We start from the raw sequence: 25,159 nt of genomic DNA, 5'->3' as shown, positions 1-25,159 counted from the left end.
GAGACACATCTGCATGCCTGCACTAGCACAGCCCACCCTAAGCACCACTTTGTGTGAGACCAGACATCACCTCTCTATGGGTTACAAGCCCAAGGAGTTAGTCACCCAGTCAGCAAAACAGAGAGCAAACACAACTAACCAGTGAAAGCAGATTTGGGGTTTTTTTCCTGTGAAAATGCTGGGCTCAGGTAGGGTCAGAAGAGAATTAAAGCAGTGCTTGAACTAAATTAGGGGTGGGTGTGTAAATTTGGGAAGTCCCATTTAAAACAACTTCCAGGACTGAGAAGATAAAAATTAGGGGGGAAATAAAAAGACTAAGAAGAAACATATAGAAAATTACTAAGTGCAAACACACACAAAACCTGAGAGGTTTTTGCAGTTTGCTTTTGCATTATTGGTAATTTTTGGCCCATATTCCTTCCCCCAACCCTTCCTCCAAGTCTGTGCTTCAGTCTTATATTTCTCATGCCGTGCATGGAGCAGGGGAATGGGGGAAGTGAAGGAAGGAGTCAGCTCTGAAGTCTGCAGAGCCTATGATGCTCCAGCAACACTCTACTGAGTTCAGCCATCACATACTAATACAAGCATGATCAGAAACTGAGTAATTAGAACAGCCTGGAAGGTTAATGGCATGCACCACCTACTATCACCTCATTAGAGCAGGATCCATAATACAGACACCATACTGCACCTGATTAGTGCAGACTCACACAAGAGATGCTCGACAGATTGACAGACAGCAGAGCTAACTATGAACCCTAATGATGCTGCATAGGGGAGCTACTCTTCAATCACAGAAGAGATTGCCAGCATGACTTGGATGATGGCATGGCTCTGCCTTCAGTTTTACAACCCCACTAAGCTCCCAGGGACAAGATGTTTCTGCTGTGCTTCAGTCGGCTTTAGAACTTTGATCTAATTGGACTCGTGGTGTGGGAAACAGGAACTATCTTCCACCACAGCCCTGCAGAGCCCTTGGACCACTGGCCAGTTGTACCTTTCCCTGTGACAGGTTTCCATGAGCAAGGTGAAAACCAGTTCAAGTGAGCAACTATTTCCTTTGTCCTGGGGACAGTCTACAAATTCCCTCATCTTGAGTTTGATGCCAGCAGGCAGCTTATATGGCATCTCTTACCTTCACAGACCACTCTTGGGAAACACTTGGGAGCCTGGGATGCCACTCCATGTGACAGACATCTGTACTCATGGACTTAGAGTGATGGCAGTGCAGGTGGGGAGGATGACCTGGTGGTTTTCTTCAGTCGGACAACATGCTCAGGGACATGACACAGCCTTGGTCTATTTCAAATTTTCAGTTTCAAGTTATTTCACATCTCTGATGAACTGGCTTCAGCATCCAGGTTGTGTGTGCAGCCCAGATCCTCAGCGCAGGTTTTGGCTCCAGTCAAGGATCCAAGTGGCTACGACTAGGGGACTTCAGTGTCTCATGTGTGGGCACTTGTATGTTAGCAGATCTGCTCTTGATCTGATGAAGTTAAAACACAAGTCTCCCCTATCCCAGGATACTCTACACGGAGACAGAGCACATCAGAGGGAGACAAGAAGCTCAGTAAGGAGGATTTCATGAAAGTACCTGCACTGGCAGGATCCCAGAAGCATTGGCTGAACTAATCCAAGTCATTGTTTTCCACTGTCTCCTCCTAACATTCTAAATCTAGAATTTGTTTAGAAGCCTCAAACTCTGAATTTCTGCATTACCTGAAAGTGCCAAGAGCAATGACCAACGGGTGACCAGGAGGCAGTCTCCCATCATAACCATTCCAGCTCTTTCCAGGCAATGTCACAAAATATAAGCTCAGAATATGCCAGTAGTAGTAGCCTGCTGAGTATCTGCTCGGAAGATGTGTTCATTGGCAATGACACCTCTGCTATTTTAAATGCAAACAGGACCTGTGATCTGCATTTATGCCATTTGTGCAGTTCAGAGCAGACACTGCTTGGGAAGCCGCCTCTATGCATCATTACCAGCACTGCTCGAGATACAATGCAGCTGCTAATTAACAATCGATTTATGTTTTCAATTCTAACATCAATATTAACGTGAAGCTTTTATTAATGCCATAGAGACACGCCCACAAGTGTAGCACGGGTACCACTGACCTTTCAAAGCAACTAGAAAGGGGTCACAAGAGATATTCTTGTCTTATTTATATATTTCCCCCAGGTAACAATGGTGCTGAAGAGCACAGTCAGAGGGATGGAGTCACATTTATGCCGCCAGCCCAGCAACTGCCGCCGCTCCGGCTGCCACCAGTGCCACGGGCAAGGCCAGTTCCGCTGCCCCGTGGTGGGTCCATGAGCTGGAGGAGCTCAGGAGCTATGAGCCAACTCTGCCCTCTTGCGATTACAGCCGGGCTTCAAACCTCTCCCCCTTCCCCGTGCATCTGGGCTCTTCTCCAAAAAGGTACCTCACTCCAGCAGACGTGTTAAAGACCATTTATTTATTGAACTCTCTCAGGTAATTCCTCCCCCTCTCTGGTAACAGCCCAGACCTCAGGTTTGCTCCCCTCTTTGTAAGAGAGATTTAGCCCCACGTTTGGCAGCGCTCAGCACTTTGCCTTTGCCTAAGGCTGCAGCACTGCAGACACAGGGCTGCCTGTAGGGAGCACGCTGGACATGCAGGCAAGCGTCTAACATCCTGGGCATATCAGGTCAACTAACCTCTAAATAAGGCTAGAGAAACCTCTCCCCAGAACCACATCCTTACCCTTCCTTACCCACCCTCCAAAGCCAAGCCATCTTCACGATCTATTCCCACATGTTCCATCCCAAGGCAGGGGCTGGCTGGAAATTAAGGACAGGAAAAACCCTCATTTCATCACCTGTGAAACCTCATTTTCCCTTCCTAAAAGGAGCATCAGTCGTTTCAGAGGCTGCTACACCAGGGCTGTACCTAAGGCTGCAAGGCAAAGCAGCGCCGTGATCTGGTCTCGCCTGCAATGCGTGGAGCTCCACGAGGGAGCAGCACGTCCCTTCAGTTGGGAGTGTTGGACTCCACAACTCCTTTTAAAATGGCTAACGGAGAGCTGGAGGAGGAGAACGGGGACAGAAGGAGATGCAGGTTAATATTTTTCTTCTCACACATACATATACAGGGTCACAACATCACCCTGCAAGAAAGAAGGTGCTGCTGTGATGCAGTTGATTATTTCTTGCTTTGATGTCCAGTTATTTACCAGAACAAATAACTGCTAGATAGTTTAAAAAAATAAAATAAAATAAAAAATAATTAAAAAAAAAAGTAAAACAATAACAACAAAAATCACCACTCTAAAACCAAACAAAAACCCTAGCTGTCAGGGAGAATCAGGTTCCAGATTTCAACCCAGCTGCATCAGGCTTTTCAGGGTTCACAAATCTGGTATTAAAGCCAGGAGGGCCTGACGTGGCCATCATAATAATTTGCTGATAATCCAAACAATCCATTAGACGAACAGGATACCCCTTATCTTCTTCCTTCCCAATCTTTGATAGGAAGTGAGCCTGTTTTGACATTTGTTTTTGCTGCTCCCCTCACATAAACTCAGCAAGCCACAAAATTTGTGTGCTAACTTGAATTAAGTCTCACAAAGAGTAGAGAAAGGAAAAACATACATCAGCCTCTGAAGTCAGGCCTTCTTGAAGGCACAGAGCAGCCAACTAGAAGGTGATGGGGAGTGATGTTAAGTTCACACGAGAGCTTCCTGCACCAAGGTATTGATTATGTCAGGAGTAAGATTACACAACGTTACTTCCACTGAGCCTCACACTCAGGACTGCTCAACCAGATCTCTGGTAGATCAGCATTTGTTTTCTGATGATGGAGATACATGAGGCCCTCACACAGTGACAGCAGCAAAGCTTTAGAGCTGCTGAGGACTTCAGCAGGAAACAGTGTAGTGGGCACTGCATAGTGCCAAGGGGGTAAGAGAATAATACAGTGTAAAACAGGAGCAGCACAGGTTATTTGTTGTCAAGATAATACTACTGAGAATATTTAGTTCGTATATGTTGGAAAATGAAAAGTGACCACTGCTTTGTAAAGGATGTTCTAACTCTGGCTGAGCATGGGAAGTGGAATAAAGCAGGAAGTTGCAAGGCACCCACCTGATAGCTTGGGGATAACCCACAAAATCCCCACCATCAGTTGCTGCACCAGCAAAGGAATGAGGGAGAAACTGCCAATACATTTAAGAGCTAGCAAAATATATACACACATAACTATGTATGTCTCTCCACAGAAGCTCATTACGTGTGTCTCTGGCACATTATGTCACCACCATATGTCACTGTTTAGACAAAATGACAAGGAAAGTAAGGGTTTAAAAGTTCTGCCAGGGATCAGAATAATGAAGGATGCCCTCATCAGTGTTGTGAGGGCAAAGAAAAGAAATAGCAATATCTCGGGGGTGAAAAAAAATAATAAAAATCAGCACTTGTTCCTCACAATGTTGTTTCAGAAAGTGTCTCAAAAAGTCAACCCCAAGGAACACCACCTGCTGCAGGAGTTACACTTTAGAGCAGACAATTATTTGTATCTGGAACGTTTCCCGGGGCTAATCTGTAGAAAAACCACTCTAAGGCTGCACAGCCCCACTGTTGGGGCCTGGCACAGAATCCTGTTCAGGGTGGCCATGGAGAAGTGTAGGTACTCTCTGGGAAGTGCAGTTTGGTCAGCTCTGCTGTTCAGATAGCTAATGCACAGATGTCTGAGTTGGTTGGGTTTTTTTCTCTGATATTCACTAATCTTGCCCAGTTGTGTAAAGCCTCCCTCCTGCATTTCCCCCACCCAGATATACCAGGAGTAGATGGAGCAAGAACTCAAAGGCACAGATGATTTGCTGGCTGCCCAAGCCCCTAAAGACATGTACACCCCAGGTAGAGCTGCTCCATGAATTAGCATTGAGTCTCAGATCTGTCAAACTCAATGAGTGCTGACTGATGTAACCTTTCAATTAATGGATTCTGTCAAAATTATAACAGCCCAAACTACTGCAATAGTTGATGTGGACTGGAGCACCAGCTTCCCCAGTCCCCCTGCTCCCAAAGCCAGCTTCTTACAAAGCCTTTCATCTGCATTTTCTGATTTCAACCACAGGAGTTTAAAAAATCCAGTAAACCCAACTGTGCCATCTCACTCCATAAAACCTCTCTCCCACAGCAATCAATTGAAAGGACAGCTGATGCTTACAGGAGAGTCTTTCAGATCAAAGCACACCAAGCCTGCTTAGACATGCCTGCTTTCCAAAAGGCTTGTCTGTACATCTCCCAATTAGCTCCAACTCCAGCGCAGGTCAACTGCAGATGAAAGGCAGGCATTTAGTGAGCACACCAAACTGCTACAAGACTTCACTTCCCAGCCTCTTACCCAGTCCTGTACTTGCAGCTGCCTTGCTCCAAGACTCTTTACCTGCATTCCCAAAATATGGATGTCAGCAGGTCAAGGGCAATGATGTTGTCTTTGGTTGGGACTCCCCAACATTAGACATCCTACATCTTTCTTCCTATGGCACATAAGGTCAGCTAGTTGCACAAGGCATTCCAGGACACTTAGAGAAGCTATGTTTTTTTAATTTTATTTATTACTATTATTACTGCTAAAACAGTAGTTAACATTCCCAGGATGCATGTTGGTCACCCTGCAGCCACTGAACACACACACACAACAGCACTGGTTCCCAACAATGAGCAGACAAGTTGCTCTCACCAGCCCTGTCACTTCCCTTCCTGGGGGACAGGAATGAACACCATGGCAGTGTGATAGCTTAGCCCCAGTTTGTCCAGAGCAAGCATTAACCCAACAGAGACATTCTGAGCACAGCACCTGATAGGCTTTTTTTCTCTCCTAGCAATGGCTTAATGGAAAAATCCAATAATAGTTAAGGGTTCTCCCTGCCTACACACTCTAACTCTGATATCCACATAGAAATAAGGGACACAAACATTCCATGGAGGAATCCCTTTTTGACTTGAAAAAGACATGAAGTCTAGAGATTTTCTACTCCTGCAGAGCCCCATAGTCAGGGGACCTCAATAAGAGCCATGTATTGTGTGTCGGGCAGTTCCTCCATGAAGGGATGTGTTTCCCTCATTAGTGAGATCTCAGTCTCCTGTGGGCTTTGGTAACTTCCAGAGTATATTCTTCTGGAGCATCACTCTCCTTGATGGCAGCAGCACACCATATTTTAACCCCTGTAAAGCAAAGATCAGGTCTGAAAGCCTGAAGATTTCTCACCTCCCCAGGCAATTTGCACATGGAGTTGAACTAGAGTGACATGGGTGCAAGAAGGTCAACAGTCACTCATAGCCCTGCAACCCCACCATGAAGAATAAACCACAGACACAGAGGCAGCAAGTGCTGCTGGCAGAGCACAGGAAGTTTGCTATTAAAAACACACAAAGGTGTATTAATGTTCTACAACAGCATTATTTAGGAGGTGTTTGAGAGATCTAAGGTCCATAGGAAAGCAGTAAGCAGCAATTAGCTGAGTCACTTGCACATAGCTTGGGAACAGAACAGCAAAGGAGGAAGTGGTAATTGTCAGAAAATATGGGGTGAAGAAAGAATTAAAGAAAAAAATACCTGCAGTTTAACCAGAGACTCCAGGAAGTAAGACTCTTCATTCCTATAGATTTAAAGGGAAGTAAAAAATTTCCTGTCTTTAGGGGATCCAAATTTGGATGGATTGGGTTACTTATCACATTTCTATTGTATCACTGCTGTAAATTTGTATTCTGTGGCTTCTTGAAGGTGTCCAGCATTCTCAATAATCAGCATGCAAAAGGCTTAGAAAACTACAAATAAATCTTCAGCTAAGGCTCAGCAACACAATACCTGTTAACAGAACAGTGGCCCGAGCCTCTGATCTCTTTGTAAATCCAAACTTCTCTGATATTCACAGGGAAACCCCCCCTCCCTGCCTCCCACCCCAGAGGATAGGGATGGCTGCAGTCCCTGCAACCAGCAGTGCTCTGTCCCCAGACAATTTCTCTGTCAGGGAGAGGATATGAACCTGGAAAGCCTGTGTAACTTTAGTGAGTAGTAAAACATCCAGATGCAAAGATTATTCAGTATGTTAAAACATAATTACGGTCGATTAGGAAGTTAAAGCACAAGGATAATAATTTTAGATCTCCAGAAGACAGAGCAGTGGGTTTGGCTTCCAGCACAGTACATGGCTGCTGTCCATAAGGACGGCAGCACAGACACCTTTATAAATGGACAGAGGAACATCCTAAGCTATTTGGAGGCAATTCCTTCCAGTTATTTTATTAAAACCTGCATAGTTCATGTCACCTAGATGTGCAATTCTTAAGGTTGTTTTCCTCTGCCTTAAGAACAGCAGGAATCAAAGGCTTAAGAGAAAACAGAAAGATCAACAGAAAACAGCCCACGCCACAGTGGACCACTCACCACCGCACTGACTCATGCAAGGATTAGATACCAGGAGCAGTTTGCAACCCTAGTCAAGCAGAACACAAAGTCCTGCTATTGCAGGAAAAAATAAAATAAAATAAAATAATTACTTCTTAGGGATGACTCAAGTTCTCCAAACAAGCTCCCACCTCACCAACAATTCGGTCTCTTCAGAAGAAGCCAGAGTGTGCCATCACACGGCACTCCACCACCCCCAGACTGCTCCAGGTATGCCCAAGGAGACAGCTTCCCACTGCGTTTTCACACAAAATACCAGTTTCCACGGCTGCTATATTTTACCATGCTGCTTCCTTCAAAGCGTCTAATCAGGACCATCACACTTCAGATACCCCTAGCCACCAACAAATAAAGCTTAAATCCATTGCTTTTAACAGGCAATCCCCATCTCTGGTTATAGGAATAAGCTTCCAAAGGAAATCAGCCTTATTATTAAAAGCCTATAACTAGGGAAGAAGACAGACATGCCACCTCCTTTTCCCCTTCCCAATTCAAACCCACCAACACCAAGGCAGTCAGGGGATGGCAGAAGTTTTTTTCAGTTAATGAAATATCAGCGACAAGATCTGCAGGGGAGCTTAAACACAAACCTCAGACATGCATCTCGCAACCCACCCTGCTCCCTCCTAGGAAGATTTGAAACAAAATAAATGATGAAAGGTAAATTAAGCCACAAAACAAATGAAGACTCCAATCAGCAGTACAATTACCTCGGAGTGCCCTCCACCGGAGGAAGGTCTGCAAGAAGTGCATGCTCCTTTTCCTCAGTCCCGGAGGAGGTGGCAGCATTAGCAGGACCAGCTCTGCTCCACGGCTCGCTCACAAGCACTCCAGCATCCCCAACCTCCTTCCAGCCCCAGCACCACCTCCGTCCAGCCTGCGCAAAGTGCACCTGGTCTGCTCTGCTAACCACTGATGGGGAGTCTGGGGCTTCTCTCTCGTGCTTTCTCCCTCTCCAAATAAGCAATTAGCATGAATAATTACAGTTCTGATAATAATACCCAGCCACCTTTGAGCAAGAGGGAGAAGACTGTAATTAACTCTTTCCAAGGGATCAGAGGAAGTTGAAATAGCACAAGCCTAATTATCCTCTTCTGGGACACCTCCTGGCTACCCAGAAGCTTCGGAAAGAGTGGGAGGCAGAGGTCAAGTAGCATCCTTTTGGAAATCTCTCCATCCAACGCAATTTTATGGGTCTGCTACCCAAGTGATCATTAGATGTGCAAATTTACACAAAGGGGAAAAGAACCCACAGTTTCTGTGTGCCTAATGGGCTGTCCATTCAGAGACTGCCTGCAGCGTTATCCTATGACGAATCTTTGGCCACTGAGACTTTGGAGCTGTTCCCCTGCCAGGGAATATGTTGTGGTGATGTTCAGATCCTCCTGTACACGGTGCAGAGCCTCACCAGCTGGAGGGTTGGTACCACCAACCCTGCCCAGGGCTCAGGAAACCTGACCCCAGGCTGGAGAGAGCACCAATGCCCACCCTGCAACAGGCTCTCACCATAAGCCAAGCACTAAGGCGCTCCCACCCCAGAGCTTTCTACCTGCCTCATCCCCCAGGTTGCAAAGCCAGGGCAAGAACACCTAAATAACACAGGTAAGGACTTGAGATCAGCTCAGGAGAGAAGCTGGGGTGAGCACATTGAATATGCCTCTGCATCAAACTGGCTTTGCCCTCTGCCCGAAGCCTCTCCCGGCAGGTACGTGGGACAGACACACAGGCGTGTCCTGCTCCCAGTTCCTTCCAAGAAGCAAAACACACTACATGCACCACCCCACCCCCCAGAGGAGTTCAAGTGAGTCAGAGACTAAAACAATGGATGGTGGCCCTCTGCAATAACTGCCCCAAGTTGACACAGGCTCTGAAAGGGGGCACAGGTTAGATGGTTGCTGTATGCTCTCCTCATATTACCAAAAAAAGTGATAAAGAGAGTTATTATACAATCCTGTCATGCTTTATTGCTATTGCAGTGTCTGGAGATGTTATTAGAGTGCTGAAGTAGAACAGCTGGGTACACTGCCCTCCAAACACTCCAGTCTCTTATTAAAAGAGCACAGGTTTTGTTAACATCTCTTTTACTCCATTCACCTGAAATCTTTAAGAGTGGAAAAATTAACATGTTTATGAACCCTTATCACTAGCCTTAGAAAATCTGCTGAAATTTTTATGTCTCTAAGCATTTAAGCATTAATTTTCATATTACAAAGACTCTACATAATTCTTTTATTTATGAAGTCAAGGTGCTCAGGGCACCACAGAATATAATAAAGCATTTTAAAATACAATATAATATAAATAAAATAATTTCAGATATTTAATGATTTTAAAGGTAAGACTTTACCAAGATGTATATAATGAGTATTTCAAATTTCCTTAGGTCACCTATTTTATTACAGAACCATCTTTTTTTTTTTGCTAATTTCTTGAAAAATGAGAAGGTAAACATATTCTTATAGACAGCCTGAATCCCACAAGTTATTACATGTATTAGTTTCCCTGCAACATGAAGTTCCATGATCATTAGGTAGACTAAGCAGTGGTATAAATTGAAGCTTATATATTAAGACCCAATCCTTGAAATGGTAACTCTTAATAAACAACATGACCAATATGGCTCAGTGGTTACGATACTGGGGTCTTAAAATGCTGTTGTGTTGTGAAAAACTATACCTGGTGTACCCACACATATGATGCAGCCAAATGTAATTTCAAGAGTTGGTTGAGTTTGAAAAAGAAATGGGTGTTTGGGGCATGATTTTATTTTTACTATGACCTAATTGCCGGGGCAGCTGGTCCAGCCTCCGCTCTGGATTCTTTCCAGCTTACCTGTTACCCTCGGCATCCCTGACCCAGCGGGCTACTTATGAGCTACTAATGGACACTGGAGGTGGAGGCACACACTACAATTCCCTGACTGGAAATGAGAAGTCTTTCCCACAAGCTGGATGTGGCCCCAGGGACAAGGAGGGCCTCAGTGGCACTCAGCACCACAATGGTGACAGTCCCCATCACGCTGTGGTGGGCAGACAGGGCTCACAGGGCCCCACACCTGCCCATCTGGGAGGTGTCTGAGGTCTTGGATCTGCGTGTTATGGTGAGGGCATGTGGACACAGAGGGTATGAACCCCCATGGTTCTGCACTTCACATCTGCATACACAGCCCCAAAGATGGTGTTGCACAGATTTACACCAAAGTACAGCCTTGGGAGGTCAACCAAAATATCCCCAGTGGATCGGACAGGGATGAGACATTCCAAAATTATAACCTTTTATGGGGAAATTTAAAGATGGTCTTCAATTAACCACTTTGGTTACTACTGATCTTCCTCAACAGGAGTGAGTGCTGCAGCCCATTGTAGTCTGCTCTAGACACTCAGTACTGGCTGCCTTCGGGTGCTACTTTGCTAAAACTTTCAGTGCTTTCAATTAACATGTAGCAAAACCATTAGTCATGTTGTCTTTCCGACAAATAATTGCTCTTCCTGGCTCCCTTCCAGATCATTGTGAGTTTCCATTTAATTTATGGACTGCTATAAAACATAAAGAAACACAGACTAATGCTTCATCAGCTTCCTAAGCATAAAGTAATTGGCTTTTCCAACACCTTTGGTGGGAAGGGGAGCTGACATTTCATTGTTTTATGGATCTGAAGGAAGGGTGGCTCGTCCAGCAGCAGAGCAGGGCAAAGGACAGACTCTCACCTTACGAGTCACATCTGGCACATCCACAAGCACCAGCTCCAGACCCTGCTGCACTGGGATGTGCCTGCCTGCCCCTTGGCTGAGCCTCCCACGCATCCCATGGCTGTGCAAGGCACTTGCCACAGAGGCATGAGATGAAAGGAGAAGGATGCAAACATCAGAGGAAGCAGGGAGACTGTCATGAAGAAAACACAGCTAATTCCTTGCTAATTATTCAGACCCCAGGCCTTGCCTTATCCAGCAGCTTCACACAGGAAGCATAGCAAAGGATATTTGGGGAAGGAGGAAGTTGCTTTCCAGTACTGGGAGAACCTGCCAGCCCTCCCTGGGCCACCAGTTGCACATGGCCCATGGCCCTGAGGCCTCCAGAGAACAGGTGATAGTTTGGGTGTTGCAAGCTCTCAGCTCACTTGTTTTGAAACACGACCCCAGTACCAACCACAGCACCCACTGGGCAGATTCACCCTATGCCTGTCCACACACATTCTGTGTGTGAACACACACCAGCGCACTCAGGAAACACCTCACACCTGCCCCACCATGGGCATAAGTCCCTGCTCTGTGCAGAGAACTGACAAACTTCTCTGTACAAATGGCTACAGACGGCAAATCAAGGCAACAAGCAACACCTCCAAAAACAAAAGGCTGAAGAAGTAACGCTTGGGTGATTACAAAAACTTGAACTGAAAGCTGTTCAAAATGCATCCAAAAGAGAAATGGAAGAGGGCTGCTGAGCCTGACTCCCCAAATAAAGTCTCTTTACTGACAAGTTCATCTCCAATTTGCAAGTCTTGTGTCTGACTGCACCCAGAGTAGATGCCAGCCCTTACACAAGTACCCGCTGGTGAGAGGCCGTATCTGGAGGGACAAAGCACTCAGGGACAGCACTCCCACTGCTCCTCACTGACTTTGGTACGTGCAAGAGCTGGGACTGTTGGCCACCCACAGGCAGAGTCCTGGTCCTTGCCCGGCAGCTGTGGCAGTGCCACAGGGCGAGCAGCAGCTCGGGGGCTGACGGGGCTCTTTAAGTGCTGCAGCCTGGACTGCCTTGCTCTGCGCTTCGAGGTGGTGTGAAAGGCTTGCAGGGAAAAGCAAAGAACTGTGAATCTCAGCAGAAATGGGGGTTGTGCTATTATACCCCAGTACCAAGGGAGAAGACTAAATAATTAATCACAAAAGCAACTGAGTGTTAACGAGCTGAGCAGGATCAAACCGCATGGAAGATGCAAAGCCCCCCCAGCCCTCTTCTGTGTGCTGACAAGCCTCATTTTAATAACTTGACTACCAAAGCCAAGAGGATACACCACAAATAAATGTATCCCAGCCCTTGATGTCTTGGGCTCGTGCTGAGGATCAGCTTAACACCCCGTTTGCCACCAAGCACGGAAACAGTTCAGACCTGTGTTTTGCACGGGGAAGAACTGGGGGAGCAAGGTGTCCCATGCTTTGGGTGGTCAATGCAGGGGTCTTCTGCATGTGTCACCCCACTTTCTCTGTGGCTTTAAGGGAGGGGAGGATGTGTATATGGAACAGGAAAAACAAACAAATAATGCTGCTTCGGTGCCATCCCTAAATAGCAGAGTCTGACTATGCAGAACTGAGCAGCAGTGTCCAGGAGCCGGCGGGGATGACAGCCTGTGCACGAGACAGGAAGGGAAATACATGAGCATGCCTCTCTTGGATGCTCTGTCTAGTCAGCCATGCTGAGGACAGATCACAGAACCATTCTGATTTACCCTGCACACAGTGTATCCATGTGCAGGCTACAAGGCTATAATCTACTAATACTAAGACACAACTAGTAAAACACAATCTATACAGCACAGCATTAGATCACCTCTGTCCCCAGCACACCACATATCAGACCCAGTACAGATCTCTGTCACTCCAGCTTGTGATGGAGATCTTAAGTACTAACATTTGCATCATAGTCCCTTGAGCTATTGTCATCAGGCTTTCTCCATACTACAGTGAGAAAGGATTGTGCCAACTAGGGTGAAAAAGAACATCTGGGCTCCATTGTGCCAACAGCTACAGGAAAACAAACTCTAAATAATTATATATTCTGCTTATACAGCACCATGGCTTCCAAAAGGGCTTTGAGAAGTTAAACTGATAGGCAGGCAATAGGCAGAGTTCTGCCATCCATCACTCAGATGCTACAATCTGAAGGGAAATAAGGATCTTGCTCAATGGTCCCGAAGGAATATATAGACTTGAGGAGTATTTGCACACTCAGTGCAGGATGTATGCACCTACCACCTTCAGGGATCCTCTCCAGGAGTTTGTTTTGGCTCTGGTATCTTTTTCCTGTAAGGTCTGAATAGGCTGATTCCTATGCAACTGAGGGAAGATGATTCAAACGAGACAGTGAGATTGGCTTTGCTACAGTATCTGTGTGATTGCAGGGCACCAACCTCATGAAAAGACCCACGTGCTGAAGTCAGAATGATGCTTCTGAAAATTCCCTGTAATAAAACACAAAGCTCTCTCTCGTCCACCATGATATCAACATCACAACTCTGGTCAAACTAAGGAAAGTCATAATCTAAAACAGTACTCACGCTTAATGCATTCCCAATATCCAAGTGTAATCCCTATGGGCACCCAAAGATCTTTAATCCTGTGTATTTTATCAGAAAAAACACAACAGACTATGAAATTACTTCCTTTGCCTGCATCTCTTACTAAGACTGGAAGAGGACAGACTGAATTTTGCAGGTTTGTCCATCAAGGTACGAAAGCCACAAGATAAACAACAGGGTGAAGATTCACTTGGGACAAGAACCCCGGGAACAATGGGATGCTGCAGGACACATTCGCCATTGCAAAAGCCGATCTCATGGTGCAGGTTGGGGCAGAGAGCTGAGACTTGGTCAGCAATGCAGAATTTACTCAGGCGCTCACTGTCTTGGAGAGGCTTTGCTGCAACACTTTAATGATACATGGGCTGAATATTTTGCATTTCTGTGCACAAAACCTCACTCAGCTGGAATGAGGTTGTGCCCCTGGTGGGACATCGCTTACATCAAAATCTCCCTCGCTTCTCAGGATGACTTTCATGTCCCCCCACCATTTCGAAGGCAGAGACATATCTGTGTGTGAGGATAGACATATCATTTTTAAACATTCATTGAGCTGGAAGTGTGGAAGATGCCAGCATGCAAAGGGTTCAACTGATGTGTAAATGCAGTTCTTTGAAAAGAAGAAGTTGAACACCAAAACTGGTTCAGTGCAGCTAAATTGGTCCCCTAAGGGCCAGTGGTAACAGAAACCTTCAGCCCAAATAAGAGCGAGTGAAATATTCAGCAAACAGCATTTGATGCTTATGTGCAGGAGAAAAAAGTGGTGCAACTGTTGGAAAAAGAAAATATCATGTTACCCCAAGTTACAGTAAAAGTAGCAGATAAAGAGGTTTTTTGGAAAATACTCTGGGTGTGACAGGGTTCTGGCAACCAGGACCATGGCTAAAGCCAGCACTGGTCCCACCACCCCAACCCATTGCTCGGACTGGGCACCCTCCAGGCATTATGGTTCTAAATCACATTCCCTGGGGCAGTGGTGGGGACACTCAGCATGGACCTGAAATGGGCCCCCAAGGAGCAAACAGAGAGGATCGAGGCTCTGACCCATACCTGAGGGGGACACACATGAAAAAACTTCCTTCTGTGACCCAAAGTCACCTCTGGAGACCCTTAGCTGTGACAGGATTTAAGGGTTGATGATATTCTGTCCTTGGGTTGAAGTTTACCTGATGGCTACAACCTGATGGAGTGGGAACAGGACCAACCTCTTGGTCTCTCCTTGGCTATATCCCTATGGAGTACCAGGAGCATGAGCTCAAGACTGCGGCTAATCCACTTGCATTAACAAGCAGTAAAATGGTTATGCGGCAGGGTCAGGGGTTGTGTGAGGTTTACTTCACCCTGTGAAGTTCCCAAAATCAGGATACACCTGGCCATGGAGGATTTGACCATCAGCACGTCTCCTGTGCTGCTGGCAACCTGAAACCAGACTGCTCCACTGTGCCAAATGATACCACCTTTGCCAGACAGACCCACAGACAAAGTCTGAACCTGCTCCACAAGAGCTCAGTTCTTAACTGTCTTCCAATAAAAATATATCAGAAACAGCACCATCATTTTAATTTCCCTGTGAGGGATGCCAGAATTGCTTTTTGTTGTTCAAATCAGTCTGGTTTATCCCCTCTATTTCTCCGTGTTTTCTTCCCAGAAAGGAATGTATAAATACGGGCGCTCTGGTACCTGATTTTCTTGAGTCATTTTAATATCTATTATATGTTCATTGCTCGAAGACAAAACTGTAAGCAATAGCTCCTTCCTGGGCAGCAAGGGAGTTCATCAAAAACACAACAATAGATTCAAAGAAAGAAAATGCATTAGAAATGAACTGCTCAGGGAAGCAACATTTGCTTTACAGGAGGAACACAGACAGTGTATTATTACTATTTAAATTTCTTGCTTTCTGAAAGGCCTCATCTTTATGACTGTTCAGCTACATATCATAGAAATAAAAAGGAGTTATTTCTTCCTGTTTAATCAATTGGGGATGATTTTGTTGAAGAAAGACCTTGCCAGTATCTCTGGGATGTAAGACCACGGCTATTGCTAATACATGGGAATAGCAGTTGGTAGGTAAACTAACTGGACACTATTTTATTTTCCAGCTGGGATCACTGAACAGTTATTGGATAATCCAATGCTCAGCTTGGAGCCCTCACTCACAGGCAGAGGAAAAATTATTTCAGGAAGAGAAACCTGTGTTATTGGATTCATATCTCTGGGTTTTTCCTGTTGCACTGGCAGTGGATCTGAGTGGGGAAATAGTTTTTTTCTTGCAGAAACGTAACTCTTTTTTGTTGTTTCTGTGATGATACAGGAGCTCTACATGTCATAGTTGATAACCTAAAATAACCTCAGGTGCCAATTCCAACTGCAGATCTAAATCAGGCACATCAGGGATCTAAGCTGGGATCTCTCTGCTCACACAAATGTCCTGACCACCCAGTCATTGTCTATTTCTCAGGAAAATGTCTCTTTCTTTTTAGTCTGACTGTGGTTAGAGAGATCATCCTGGACCCTGGAAGGAGCTTCTAATGGCAAGTACATCAAAATTCTACAGATCCTGTGGATCCCTGGGTTCTGACTCTCCCAACTACCTTAATTTCTTAGACCACTCACATGGTTGCAATAGACTGGGCAATAAATTAGATGGAGAGAAAGACTCTGCCTTTCTCACTGCCAGAGGTATCAGCTACATTCCTAATTTCCCAAAACTTCTAGAGATATGCAAATGCATTTTAAGCAAAACAAGATACATACAAGCAGAGAGGAGGGAAAAAACACAAGAGTAACATGCAAAGCCTTTGACTGAAAAAGGCTGATATTTCCTTTCAATTACGTGCCAGCCAGCAGAGAAAATCTACATCTTCTCATAGAGAGAGCTGAGCCTCTGGTAACTTCATGTTTAGGTTGAGGTACCTTGGTGAAAATTATGCTCACAGAAAGACACCTCAGCAGGTGTTGGTTTATAATCACTCCTTTAATTGGTGGTTGGCCCCAGTGCAATGGATGCTGATCTATCCAAGCAGCACAGACACAGCAACATATGATTCAAACCACTGCAGGATTCTGGACAAATGCCCAAAGCATTCATTTTCTGCTCACGCATGTTTTCTCAGTGGACAAAAAGAGTGTGTATGAGGACAAAACATTATCTCATGACTGTTCCACTACACTCCAATGCACTCAGATGAGACAGGGCATTTAGGTTGCGAAGACAGACCATTTATTTGAAAAGGCACTTAATTTCCTTTTGGGGTTGTGTTTCTTGAAATAGATTGTTAAAAAAAGGAAATGCAGACATATGTCTTGGGGATTGATATATCATGTGGTGATTTTGTAAGGAGCACAACCATTCCCCTGTGCCCCTCCCTGCTCAGTTACCAAGCCCTGAATTACACACTGCTGTTGATTTCCATGGCTTTGTATGATTAATCTGGCTATACTCTGCAAAGCAAAAAGAGCAATTGGAAGAGAGAGGAAAGGAAATCGCTCACAAAAAAAAGTAGGTTACAATAACCCTCAGGAGCTGAGTGAAACCAAGAAGAGGAGAAGAGTTCAGCACTAGGCTGCCAGCCCGGGCAAGGATACAACCCCGACTCCAGCATGTCGGACCCAGTGAGCCTCAAATGCACAACACAGCACATTGAGAGAAAAGTTTTTATAAAGCCATATTAAAAGAAAACAATGGAATTTTTTTCAAGGACTTAGACCCGAGGATGAGGCACACAGCGCTATTTTCCTTCCCATGACTAGAGTGGGATGTAACTAGTTCATGCAACAGAGTTCAAAGTGAAGAGAGAGATCCTTTACAGATCACTCCCAACACACTGTGCAAGGAGATAGATCACTCCTTTTAGCCAAGCTAAAGGAGCCAGCATAACATATCCAGGAGGGAGTGGAAAGCTAGAAAAGCACTTGCTAACACTTGCATTAAGAGAGCAGCTGGTGGTCACCAGATCTGTTGAAAGTAATTGAAAAATTACTGTAATTTCAGCCTACAGCAAGAGCCAATGTTGTTTAGCTTTCTGATTGTATCTGTATCTCATGGAAACATCTTTTTTTGGCCAGACTACAAAAACACAAAAATAAAATACAGACCTTTATACCTTGCCAATATGTAGCCTTGTTATCATTTCCAGACTCCTCCAGAGCCAGAATGCTGAAATCTCACTTCACGTTATTTTTGCCCTCTTACTCTTCTGCAATGCATTGTTAAAATATTTTGCCAGTTAATAAAGCCACTTCATTTTAGCCATTACTATTCAAAGTAATTCCGTGAAAGTATGAAATGAAAACCTATTTCCTTACCAGGTATTTACACTGAGACAGGATAGAAAACCTAGATCTGCCAGCAAGGATATAAAACATCCCATACTAGTAATATCAGTCTGTAGGTAACTTGAGTTCCTATCTTGCTAGCACTTGTAAAAAGTATATTTTTGTAGGTGAATACAGAAGAAAGAAGTTAAGGAAAAAGATTCATTTTTACTGATGTGGGATTATAATTTTGCCTTGTTGCTCCAGACGTCACACTGGAGGCACAGGGCAGCCTGGTGGGAGCCTGAATTTTAAGATTTTAACAAGGACGGGAAAACAGCATTACACAAAATTTACTGGGGGTGCCTGTGGGGTGATTTTGGCCTTTCAATTCTGTCAAATTTAGGTGGACCTTTGCAATTAAAACAAAAGTACTACTGCCACACAGAGAGCAGAGCAACTGAGAAGCTAATACAATTTCCTTCACATGGCCCTGGGGCACAGGAGCAGATTGGCCTCCAGACAGACCCACTGCAGATTCCCTGTCAGTTCCAAAGTAAATGAAGAATTGTGATTTGGCACATCCCCATGAGTACACAAAGTCAGACGCCTGTACATGAGGGAAGAGGTACTACATATAAAAAGCTGTACAGGCACAAGGGATAAGGAGATCAAGGTATTTCCTCACCTGCTTTAAATGCTGCCTTCCAAGCCACTTTGTGTTATTCACTGACTTAGAAGACGGACAAAAATCTCCCATAGCTGTATGTAGGGAATGGAGTCAGGAGGAAAGTAGCTCAATGACAAACAGGGAAAACAACTTTCTTTAGATCCACAGTTTTAATACCCAAACCCTCTATGTATCACCCTCTATGGTGATACATATACAATGGCAACAGAGAAACTTCAGACACACCTTATAAGCAGTAAGATGCTAATTCTGAAATAATATTTAAAAATATTGCTTCTATAGGCCTGAGTTCATTGCATCTTACAATTTTGGCAAACTGGGTTTTATTTTAAAAATGGCAACTGTCAAATGACAGTGCCATGTGAATTTGCATTTCTTTCTCTCACACACTCTGCAGATTGTCCAGTGCTGACCTCATGGACCTTCTACAACTTTCCAAATTCAAGGCCCAATTTTCTTCTTTATGATAAAGCAGATTAAATGACATCTGAGTCAAGGAAATTTTTATCCATTCTCCAAAAATGCCTGTCTGAGCTTGCAAGCCAGAGATGCAAATCAGCAGCACTTCCCAGCCTCAGGGATTGCCTCTGTGTGACTGTGATGTGCCCTTGTGCCAGGGGACACATGGGGCAGAGGGTGACATTCAAGGCCCTGCATTCAGTGGGCAAACCCATGCACATAAAACAAGCCTTGGTCAATAACAGGCACCTGCTCCCATCATCCTGGGCTTTTCTCAGCTGAGGCAGCTGGAATAGTTGTCACAGAGAAAAGAGATGCCCAGTCAAACTGCCTGCACAAATTGTTAATCGAAGAAATATAAATGAAAGGTATGGGACAGAGCCCCAGCCCCTGGTTTTAGCTTTAATAACACAGAAACCCCCGCATGGTTTTATATGCAAAACAGAAAGGATGAATGGGCATGCACAAGGAGCCCAAGGATATCACTCTGGTTTTGCAGAGTTTTACAGATAGGGACAGCAAAGCCCAGATTTTCCAAACCACTCCAGAAACAGCCTGTGACCCTCTGTGTATCACAACAAAGAGCCATCTCACCTCTTCACGTGGTCTAGCGCAACTGCACTTGTTTAATGCATCCACAGCAAGGCTGGGTGGCCTTTCATTCCTCCTGCAACAAAGTACACCTGGGATCTGGGCAGGACTTGCCCCAGGATACCAACACATGCTGTACCTTTCCAGCAGGAAGGGTTAACACCACCTCTGACACACTGTCTTGCACACTGGCTCCCCCACAAGAATTTTTCACCTGCCCCTGGGCTGCAAAGGGCCTTTTTCCTTCACTTACCCCCCCTAAGGGATCTGCTGCTGGAGCCTGGAGGAAGGAGGAGCCACACAGCACTCAGAGTAGGTGACAGTCACCTGGGATGCTACAACATCAGGCTGAAAAATGAGCTTCATTTGGAGACATAAATAAAATATGTTCAATCATGAGTTATTAATGAGATATGGAAAGGGCTGAAGCATTGCCACACTGACAGAAGAGGAATCACAGCCACTGCCAGCTCAGTCGTTTGGGCTCGAGGAGTTTCCTGTGTTCACCACTGCCTGGTTTTCATTGCTGCAGCAGGAACAGCCCCATAAATATTCACTGCAGCAGCCTCCAAGATGTCTTCTGCTATGAAACTCACAGGTGAGGATAAATCCTAGAAGGCAGCAATCATCCTAAAGAAAAGGTGGCCAAGCAAGGGCTATAACATTGCGCTCAGCCTTAGGTTTCTGAAACCATGGGCTCAACATCTGCACCACAGCTGCATTTTGGAGAGAAGTCTGGCTTCTCTGTGTGCTGGTTTGCCCATCTCCTAAATAAAAACTGCTTTGTTTTACTGGTTACTCCGGGCCTGGAGGATAAATGCAGTAATAACAATGGCTGTCTCCTCCAGGAGTAGAAGCTCCACAGGACTTTTCACTCCAACACGTTGCTGTGCAATGCTCTGGACTTGGCAACACACCACAGGATGGAAGCAGCTTACCTGCTTGCCCTTTTTTTGCCTTTTTTTTTTTTCCCTTGTCAACTAGAGGTCCAAAACATTTCTTGTTTTTCTGCAGTGAGCAAATCTTTTTGTGACAGAAACCCAATTGCAGCAACACTCCCTGCTATGAAACACAGCCAGGACGCTTCACAGCGCAATGCTGCCGCACAGCAAACAAGGGATGTGGCACAAGAGCATGTTCCCAATTCCTGGGATTGATTTCAATGACACCGTTCTCAACAACAACATGGAAATAAAACCAAGCATCTTTCTACACTGAATGGGATGCAGTAACTTCTGTTTAAGGGACAAGTCAGGATGCCTACATGCCCAAACATGGTATCGTTGAAAATCTGGGTCTCATTATAAAAGCTGCTGTTCTAAAACCATTAATTTTATTGCAAGTCTCACTCTATCTGACAGTTTTTCTGAACATATTCCTCTAGTTTATTCCTGGGGGTTTCAGGGTGGTTTTTCTTTGCTTACTTATTTTCTTAGTTCCCAGTCAAACACTAGAGAGGAAGAACAAAATGCAAGAGAAAGCATCTACTCGAAAAAAGAAGGTAGTAGACATGACTCAGTGAAGCTTAAAAGGCTGAAAAACACAGAGGTATGTAAAAGGAAAGCAGAACATGTATTTTCTTTTACAAATTGTGATGTTTGGCATGTTCCAGATGACAGTTTTTGACAAAGGAACAGCAAAATTACTTCTATTACATAATTCACACCACACACTAGGAGGAACTAGAGTGGACAAAAATAAGCATGTTTTAAGCTTGAGTGTCTCAAACCAAGTAACCAAGCATTTCCTCTGCAACAGCAGTGGGGTCCAGGCCCCTTAGTGTGTGCTGCTGGTTGCTCAGGCAGCTCCTGGTCTCACCAGCTCTTGTAGAGCATCTCTTCCCTTGGGCTGTGGGCTTTGCAAAGCATAGGAAGCAGTGAGGACACCTTTAAATTGCCTCATTTGCTACTTTTGAATCCAACATATGTATCTGGTTAATTATTTAGCGTCTCCACCACTTGTGTTTACTTATTTATAAAATACTGATGATTAAGTGCCATAATTGGGAGCTAGCAGGAAAGGCAACCACCAACCACCCCTCTCCAAAAAGTCCAGTTTGAGCTCAGCTGAATGACAGGCATGGCCAGACTGAAATTGTTTAGCTTTTCTAATGGAAAAATACTCTAATACTGAGAGAAGCTTAATTATTGTACTGGACAAGTGACTGTTTGTTCCTTGGGGTCTTCAGTGGCACCTTCTGCAGAGGATCAAGGGTCCCTGAAGCGGAGTGAGTAGCCCTACAGCTCAAGGGGTTGATGTTGGCCAAAGACAGCCCAGAACTGAGACAGGGAAGTGCTGCCTGCCCCCAGCCAACTGGATGAACGCCTGAGGGATTAACTGTGAATGTTCCTCGTGCCAGGAAAAGCTCAAGGGCTCAGGGAGAGAAGGAAAGCAGGAATCCAAGAGGACTGACAGCAAGAATTTCTTGTCGAAGTGAGGGGATTAGCTGGGCAGGAACAGCACAAGTTTGAGGGAGGGAAAAGATAACAGCACAGAAGGCAGAGAGTTGGGGGAAAGCTTGCCTAGGAAGTGCCAGCCTGTGGGAAGGGGTCTGTTTCGAAGCAGAGAGTAGCAATAAGTACAGGGTGATCAATCCTTATTTCCATGAGGGTGTTTAAAGTTGCACAAACATAACAGCATCCACCATAACTGAGATTTAAACATATAACCTTACAATGAAATTCCAGTTAACTTTAGCAGAAGGAGAATACACCCAGCAAGCCTCCAGCTGCAGATCCAGGCAGAGCACATGTTTTTGGGACACTGGGTCACATAAATACCTGGACCAGGGGACAGAGAGGTATCTAGGCTGGGGTATCTGCCATTCTTTCACACAGCCCTCTATAGATCTCTTCGTCCCTTTGTCTTCCTGTCTCTCTTCAAAACAAAGGTGGTGGGAAATTTTTAGTGCCAAATAACAAGTGTTTTTACCAGGCCTGATCATCTCCTATGATGCAACAGACAGATAGTGAGCTTTTGAGCATTTACAAAAGAGAAATGCAGCAGAGTTCATTACTCACTAGCATAAATTCATACCAGCCTCCATCCTTGGTTGCTGCCCAGTCATAATGGGCTCATTCTGGTACCTAAGTGCCTAGGCATCATTTATTTTTGCTCAATCTTTTGAGGACGTACTTTAAACATCTGCTGTCCCAAAATACTGAAGACAAGTAACAACATCTCTCTGGTTGTTCATTTCAAAGCTCTAGTCCCAGAAGCCAATTCCAGCTCAGTTTAATCCTTGATCAAAGCAGTACAATTTAGCATTGGATTAGCGATTCGCTCATTTAAATCTGTCACTAAGAAATGCAGGTGATTTAAGTCAATTCTAAATATTTCAACCAAAGCCACTAAAACTTTATCAGGTAGTACAGGGATAACATTTTTTTACCTTTATTACAATCTCAGGCTGCATTTCCACAGTGTTTTGCAGGCACAAATGCTCTTATTCTCCCTCTGTCAGAACAGTCATTCCTAACTTTCCTGGAAAACTGCAGAAGGAAAACTCATTATGTTACAACACTATTGCCAGTTCCTTGAGGATGTTTAGCAAAAAAGTATGCCAGGGAAAAAGAACTGGAAAAACTAATAGGGCACCAAGACTTCTCCTGGCATCTGCCAATCAAAAAGGGACTCCAGGACTGTGCTTATTCCAAGCCCTTCCAGGTATCACTCTAAGAGGTAGAAATTTTGCCTGTGCCACTCTGTTTGACTGAGAACAGGAAGCTCCTTCCAGTGCAGAGAGAAGCTCATGAAGCCTCCAAACCACAGAGGAGAAGAAACAAAGAAGCATCACGAAAAACTCTCAAAAGTAAGTGATGCCAAATAACCTGTGTCAGTGGGTGTAGCAGCCCTCAGGCTCCTGCTCTCTACTCAGGTCTGCCACCTAGAATTGCATCCTTGACCTGACAAATACTACTTTACTTACTAGGCAAGTCACACACAGGATTTGCACCCCAGGCTTAAGGTCTAGTCCGCCTCAGGAACTTCACTGTGTTCAGGTCCTTCCCTTTGCTACCAAAGTTTTGTACCTGCCGGCCCCGACAGAGTTCCCGTGTGTCAGCACACAGATCCCTGCATCAGCAAGTAAGTCTCTCTCCCCTTAAGTGAGGCTAACAGCTGCATTTATGCATTCAGTGAAGCCTGGAATCAATAGTATCCGAGTTACATTGAGCCCCTAAAAGCTGGTTTGCTTTAGAGGTCCCTATAAAAATGCAGGTCATCTTCCTTTACAGCAAAGGACTTTGATCTGCTGCAGGAGTGCCGCCGGCTGGAGGGGCTTGCGCGGGAGAGTTGAGCTCCCAGCGGTGAGATACGCTCCAGGCTCCATTAAAATGCAAACCTTCCAGAAATCAAAGGCAACAGCGTCGGGACCGAGCACCGGCTGCAGCGCGCCCTGAGAGCCGGGAGTGCAGAGACCATCGAACACTCGCACAACTCATCTGGGGGCGAGGGACCCGCGGATCACACTCCAGCACAGCACAAAAAACTTCTTATCACACGCAGTCCTGAAGGATGGTGAGTACAGAAACTGTTCTGTCCCAGATTAATTTACTTTGAAATAAAATATTACTGCTGCTCAAATCTTCTCAAAGTTGATTTTCTCCCCATTATCCTGCCAGGTTTCTCATCCTTTCAACCCACTCACCTCCTGAAAGGAGTGCATGGAGGGACATGCACCAGGACTCCCTAACAGTCTAGTGAAGTCCAACAAACACCCAAGTGCTTCTCCCTGCAAAGTAACAGCTCCCACACGGGAGGAGGGAAACCTTGTGAGACTGAGGCACACCTAAATCTACTTTACTGCAGTAATAACCATGGCAGATGAATAGAGTAAAAATCCAGAGAGTCAACGGGCAAAAAAAAAAAAAAAAAAAAAAAATCCAACATCTGAAAAATATAGGACATGCAAAAAATTAAAATAATCCTACTCCCGCCTGCCAGTGCACGGGGGTGAAAATCAATCACAGACCACGTAGCTTTTTTCCTCCTGCTCAGCTAAGGAAAAGTAAATACTCAAGTGAGTCCCCTCCAAGCCCCTCTCACAGGCAGGAGGGAGCTGCTCCGCTCTGACCGTACCTTTGCTCCTCCGTCTCACCACCCCGAGCCGGCACTTGAGCGACACAGCAAACATCTCCCCGACCGCAGCCTCCAGCGCTCCGCTCACATGGCTCTGTGCCGCTGCTCCCTCCGCACCTCTGCCTGCTCTGCGAGGGGCTGCTGGCTCGAAATTAACGTATGATTACTGTGAAATGAGTCGTGCTTTCGGCAGTGGCAGAGGGAGTGAGAGGGAAGGGTTTTTGGGGGGAGGATGGCAAAGGCTGAGCTAAAGGGGGCACAGACCCTTTTCGGTACTTTCAGTGTGGGGCTGTTTTGTTATCTTGTCCAAATGAATAAAATCACACATTGATGTTTTTAAACGTATCGCCAGTCT

At 45.2% G+C, this 25,159-nt stretch overlaps 1 protein-coding gene across 4 annotated transcripts in view; it reads right to left on the bottom strand.

Annotated features, from left to right (window-relative positions):
* GRIP2 (glutamate receptor interacting protein 2) overlaps positions 1-24,904 on the bottom strand; it is a 123,998-nt gene extending 99,094 nt beyond the window's left edge. For 3 of the 4 annotated variants that reach the window (XR_001920122.3, XM_018068442.3, XM_018068445.3), the window contains exon 1: positions 8,146-8,231. Coding sequence is in view for 3 of the 4 variants with exons in the window: in XM_018068442.3 (XP_017923931.1) it covers positions 8,146-8,224 (79 nt within the window). In the remaining variant the exon portion in view is untranslated. Of the gene's footprint in view, positions 1-8,145; positions 8,232-24,804 lie in introns of those variants that run through there. The other variant, XM_018068443.3, reaches the window with a different exon arrangement.
* Between the last annotated feature and the right edge of the window lie 255 nt (positions 24,905-25,159).

Source organism: Manacus vitellinus, unplaced genomic scaffold, assembly GCF_001715985.3.
Source record: "Manacus vitellinus isolate BGI_N305 unplaced genomic scaffold, ASM171598v3 scaffold_14_pilon, whole genome shotgun sequence".
Lineage (NCBI taxonomy): Eukaryota > Metazoa > Chordata > Aves > Passeriformes > Pipridae > Manacus > Manacus vitellinus.
This window is presented reverse-complemented; position numbering and strand designations above follow the sequence as displayed.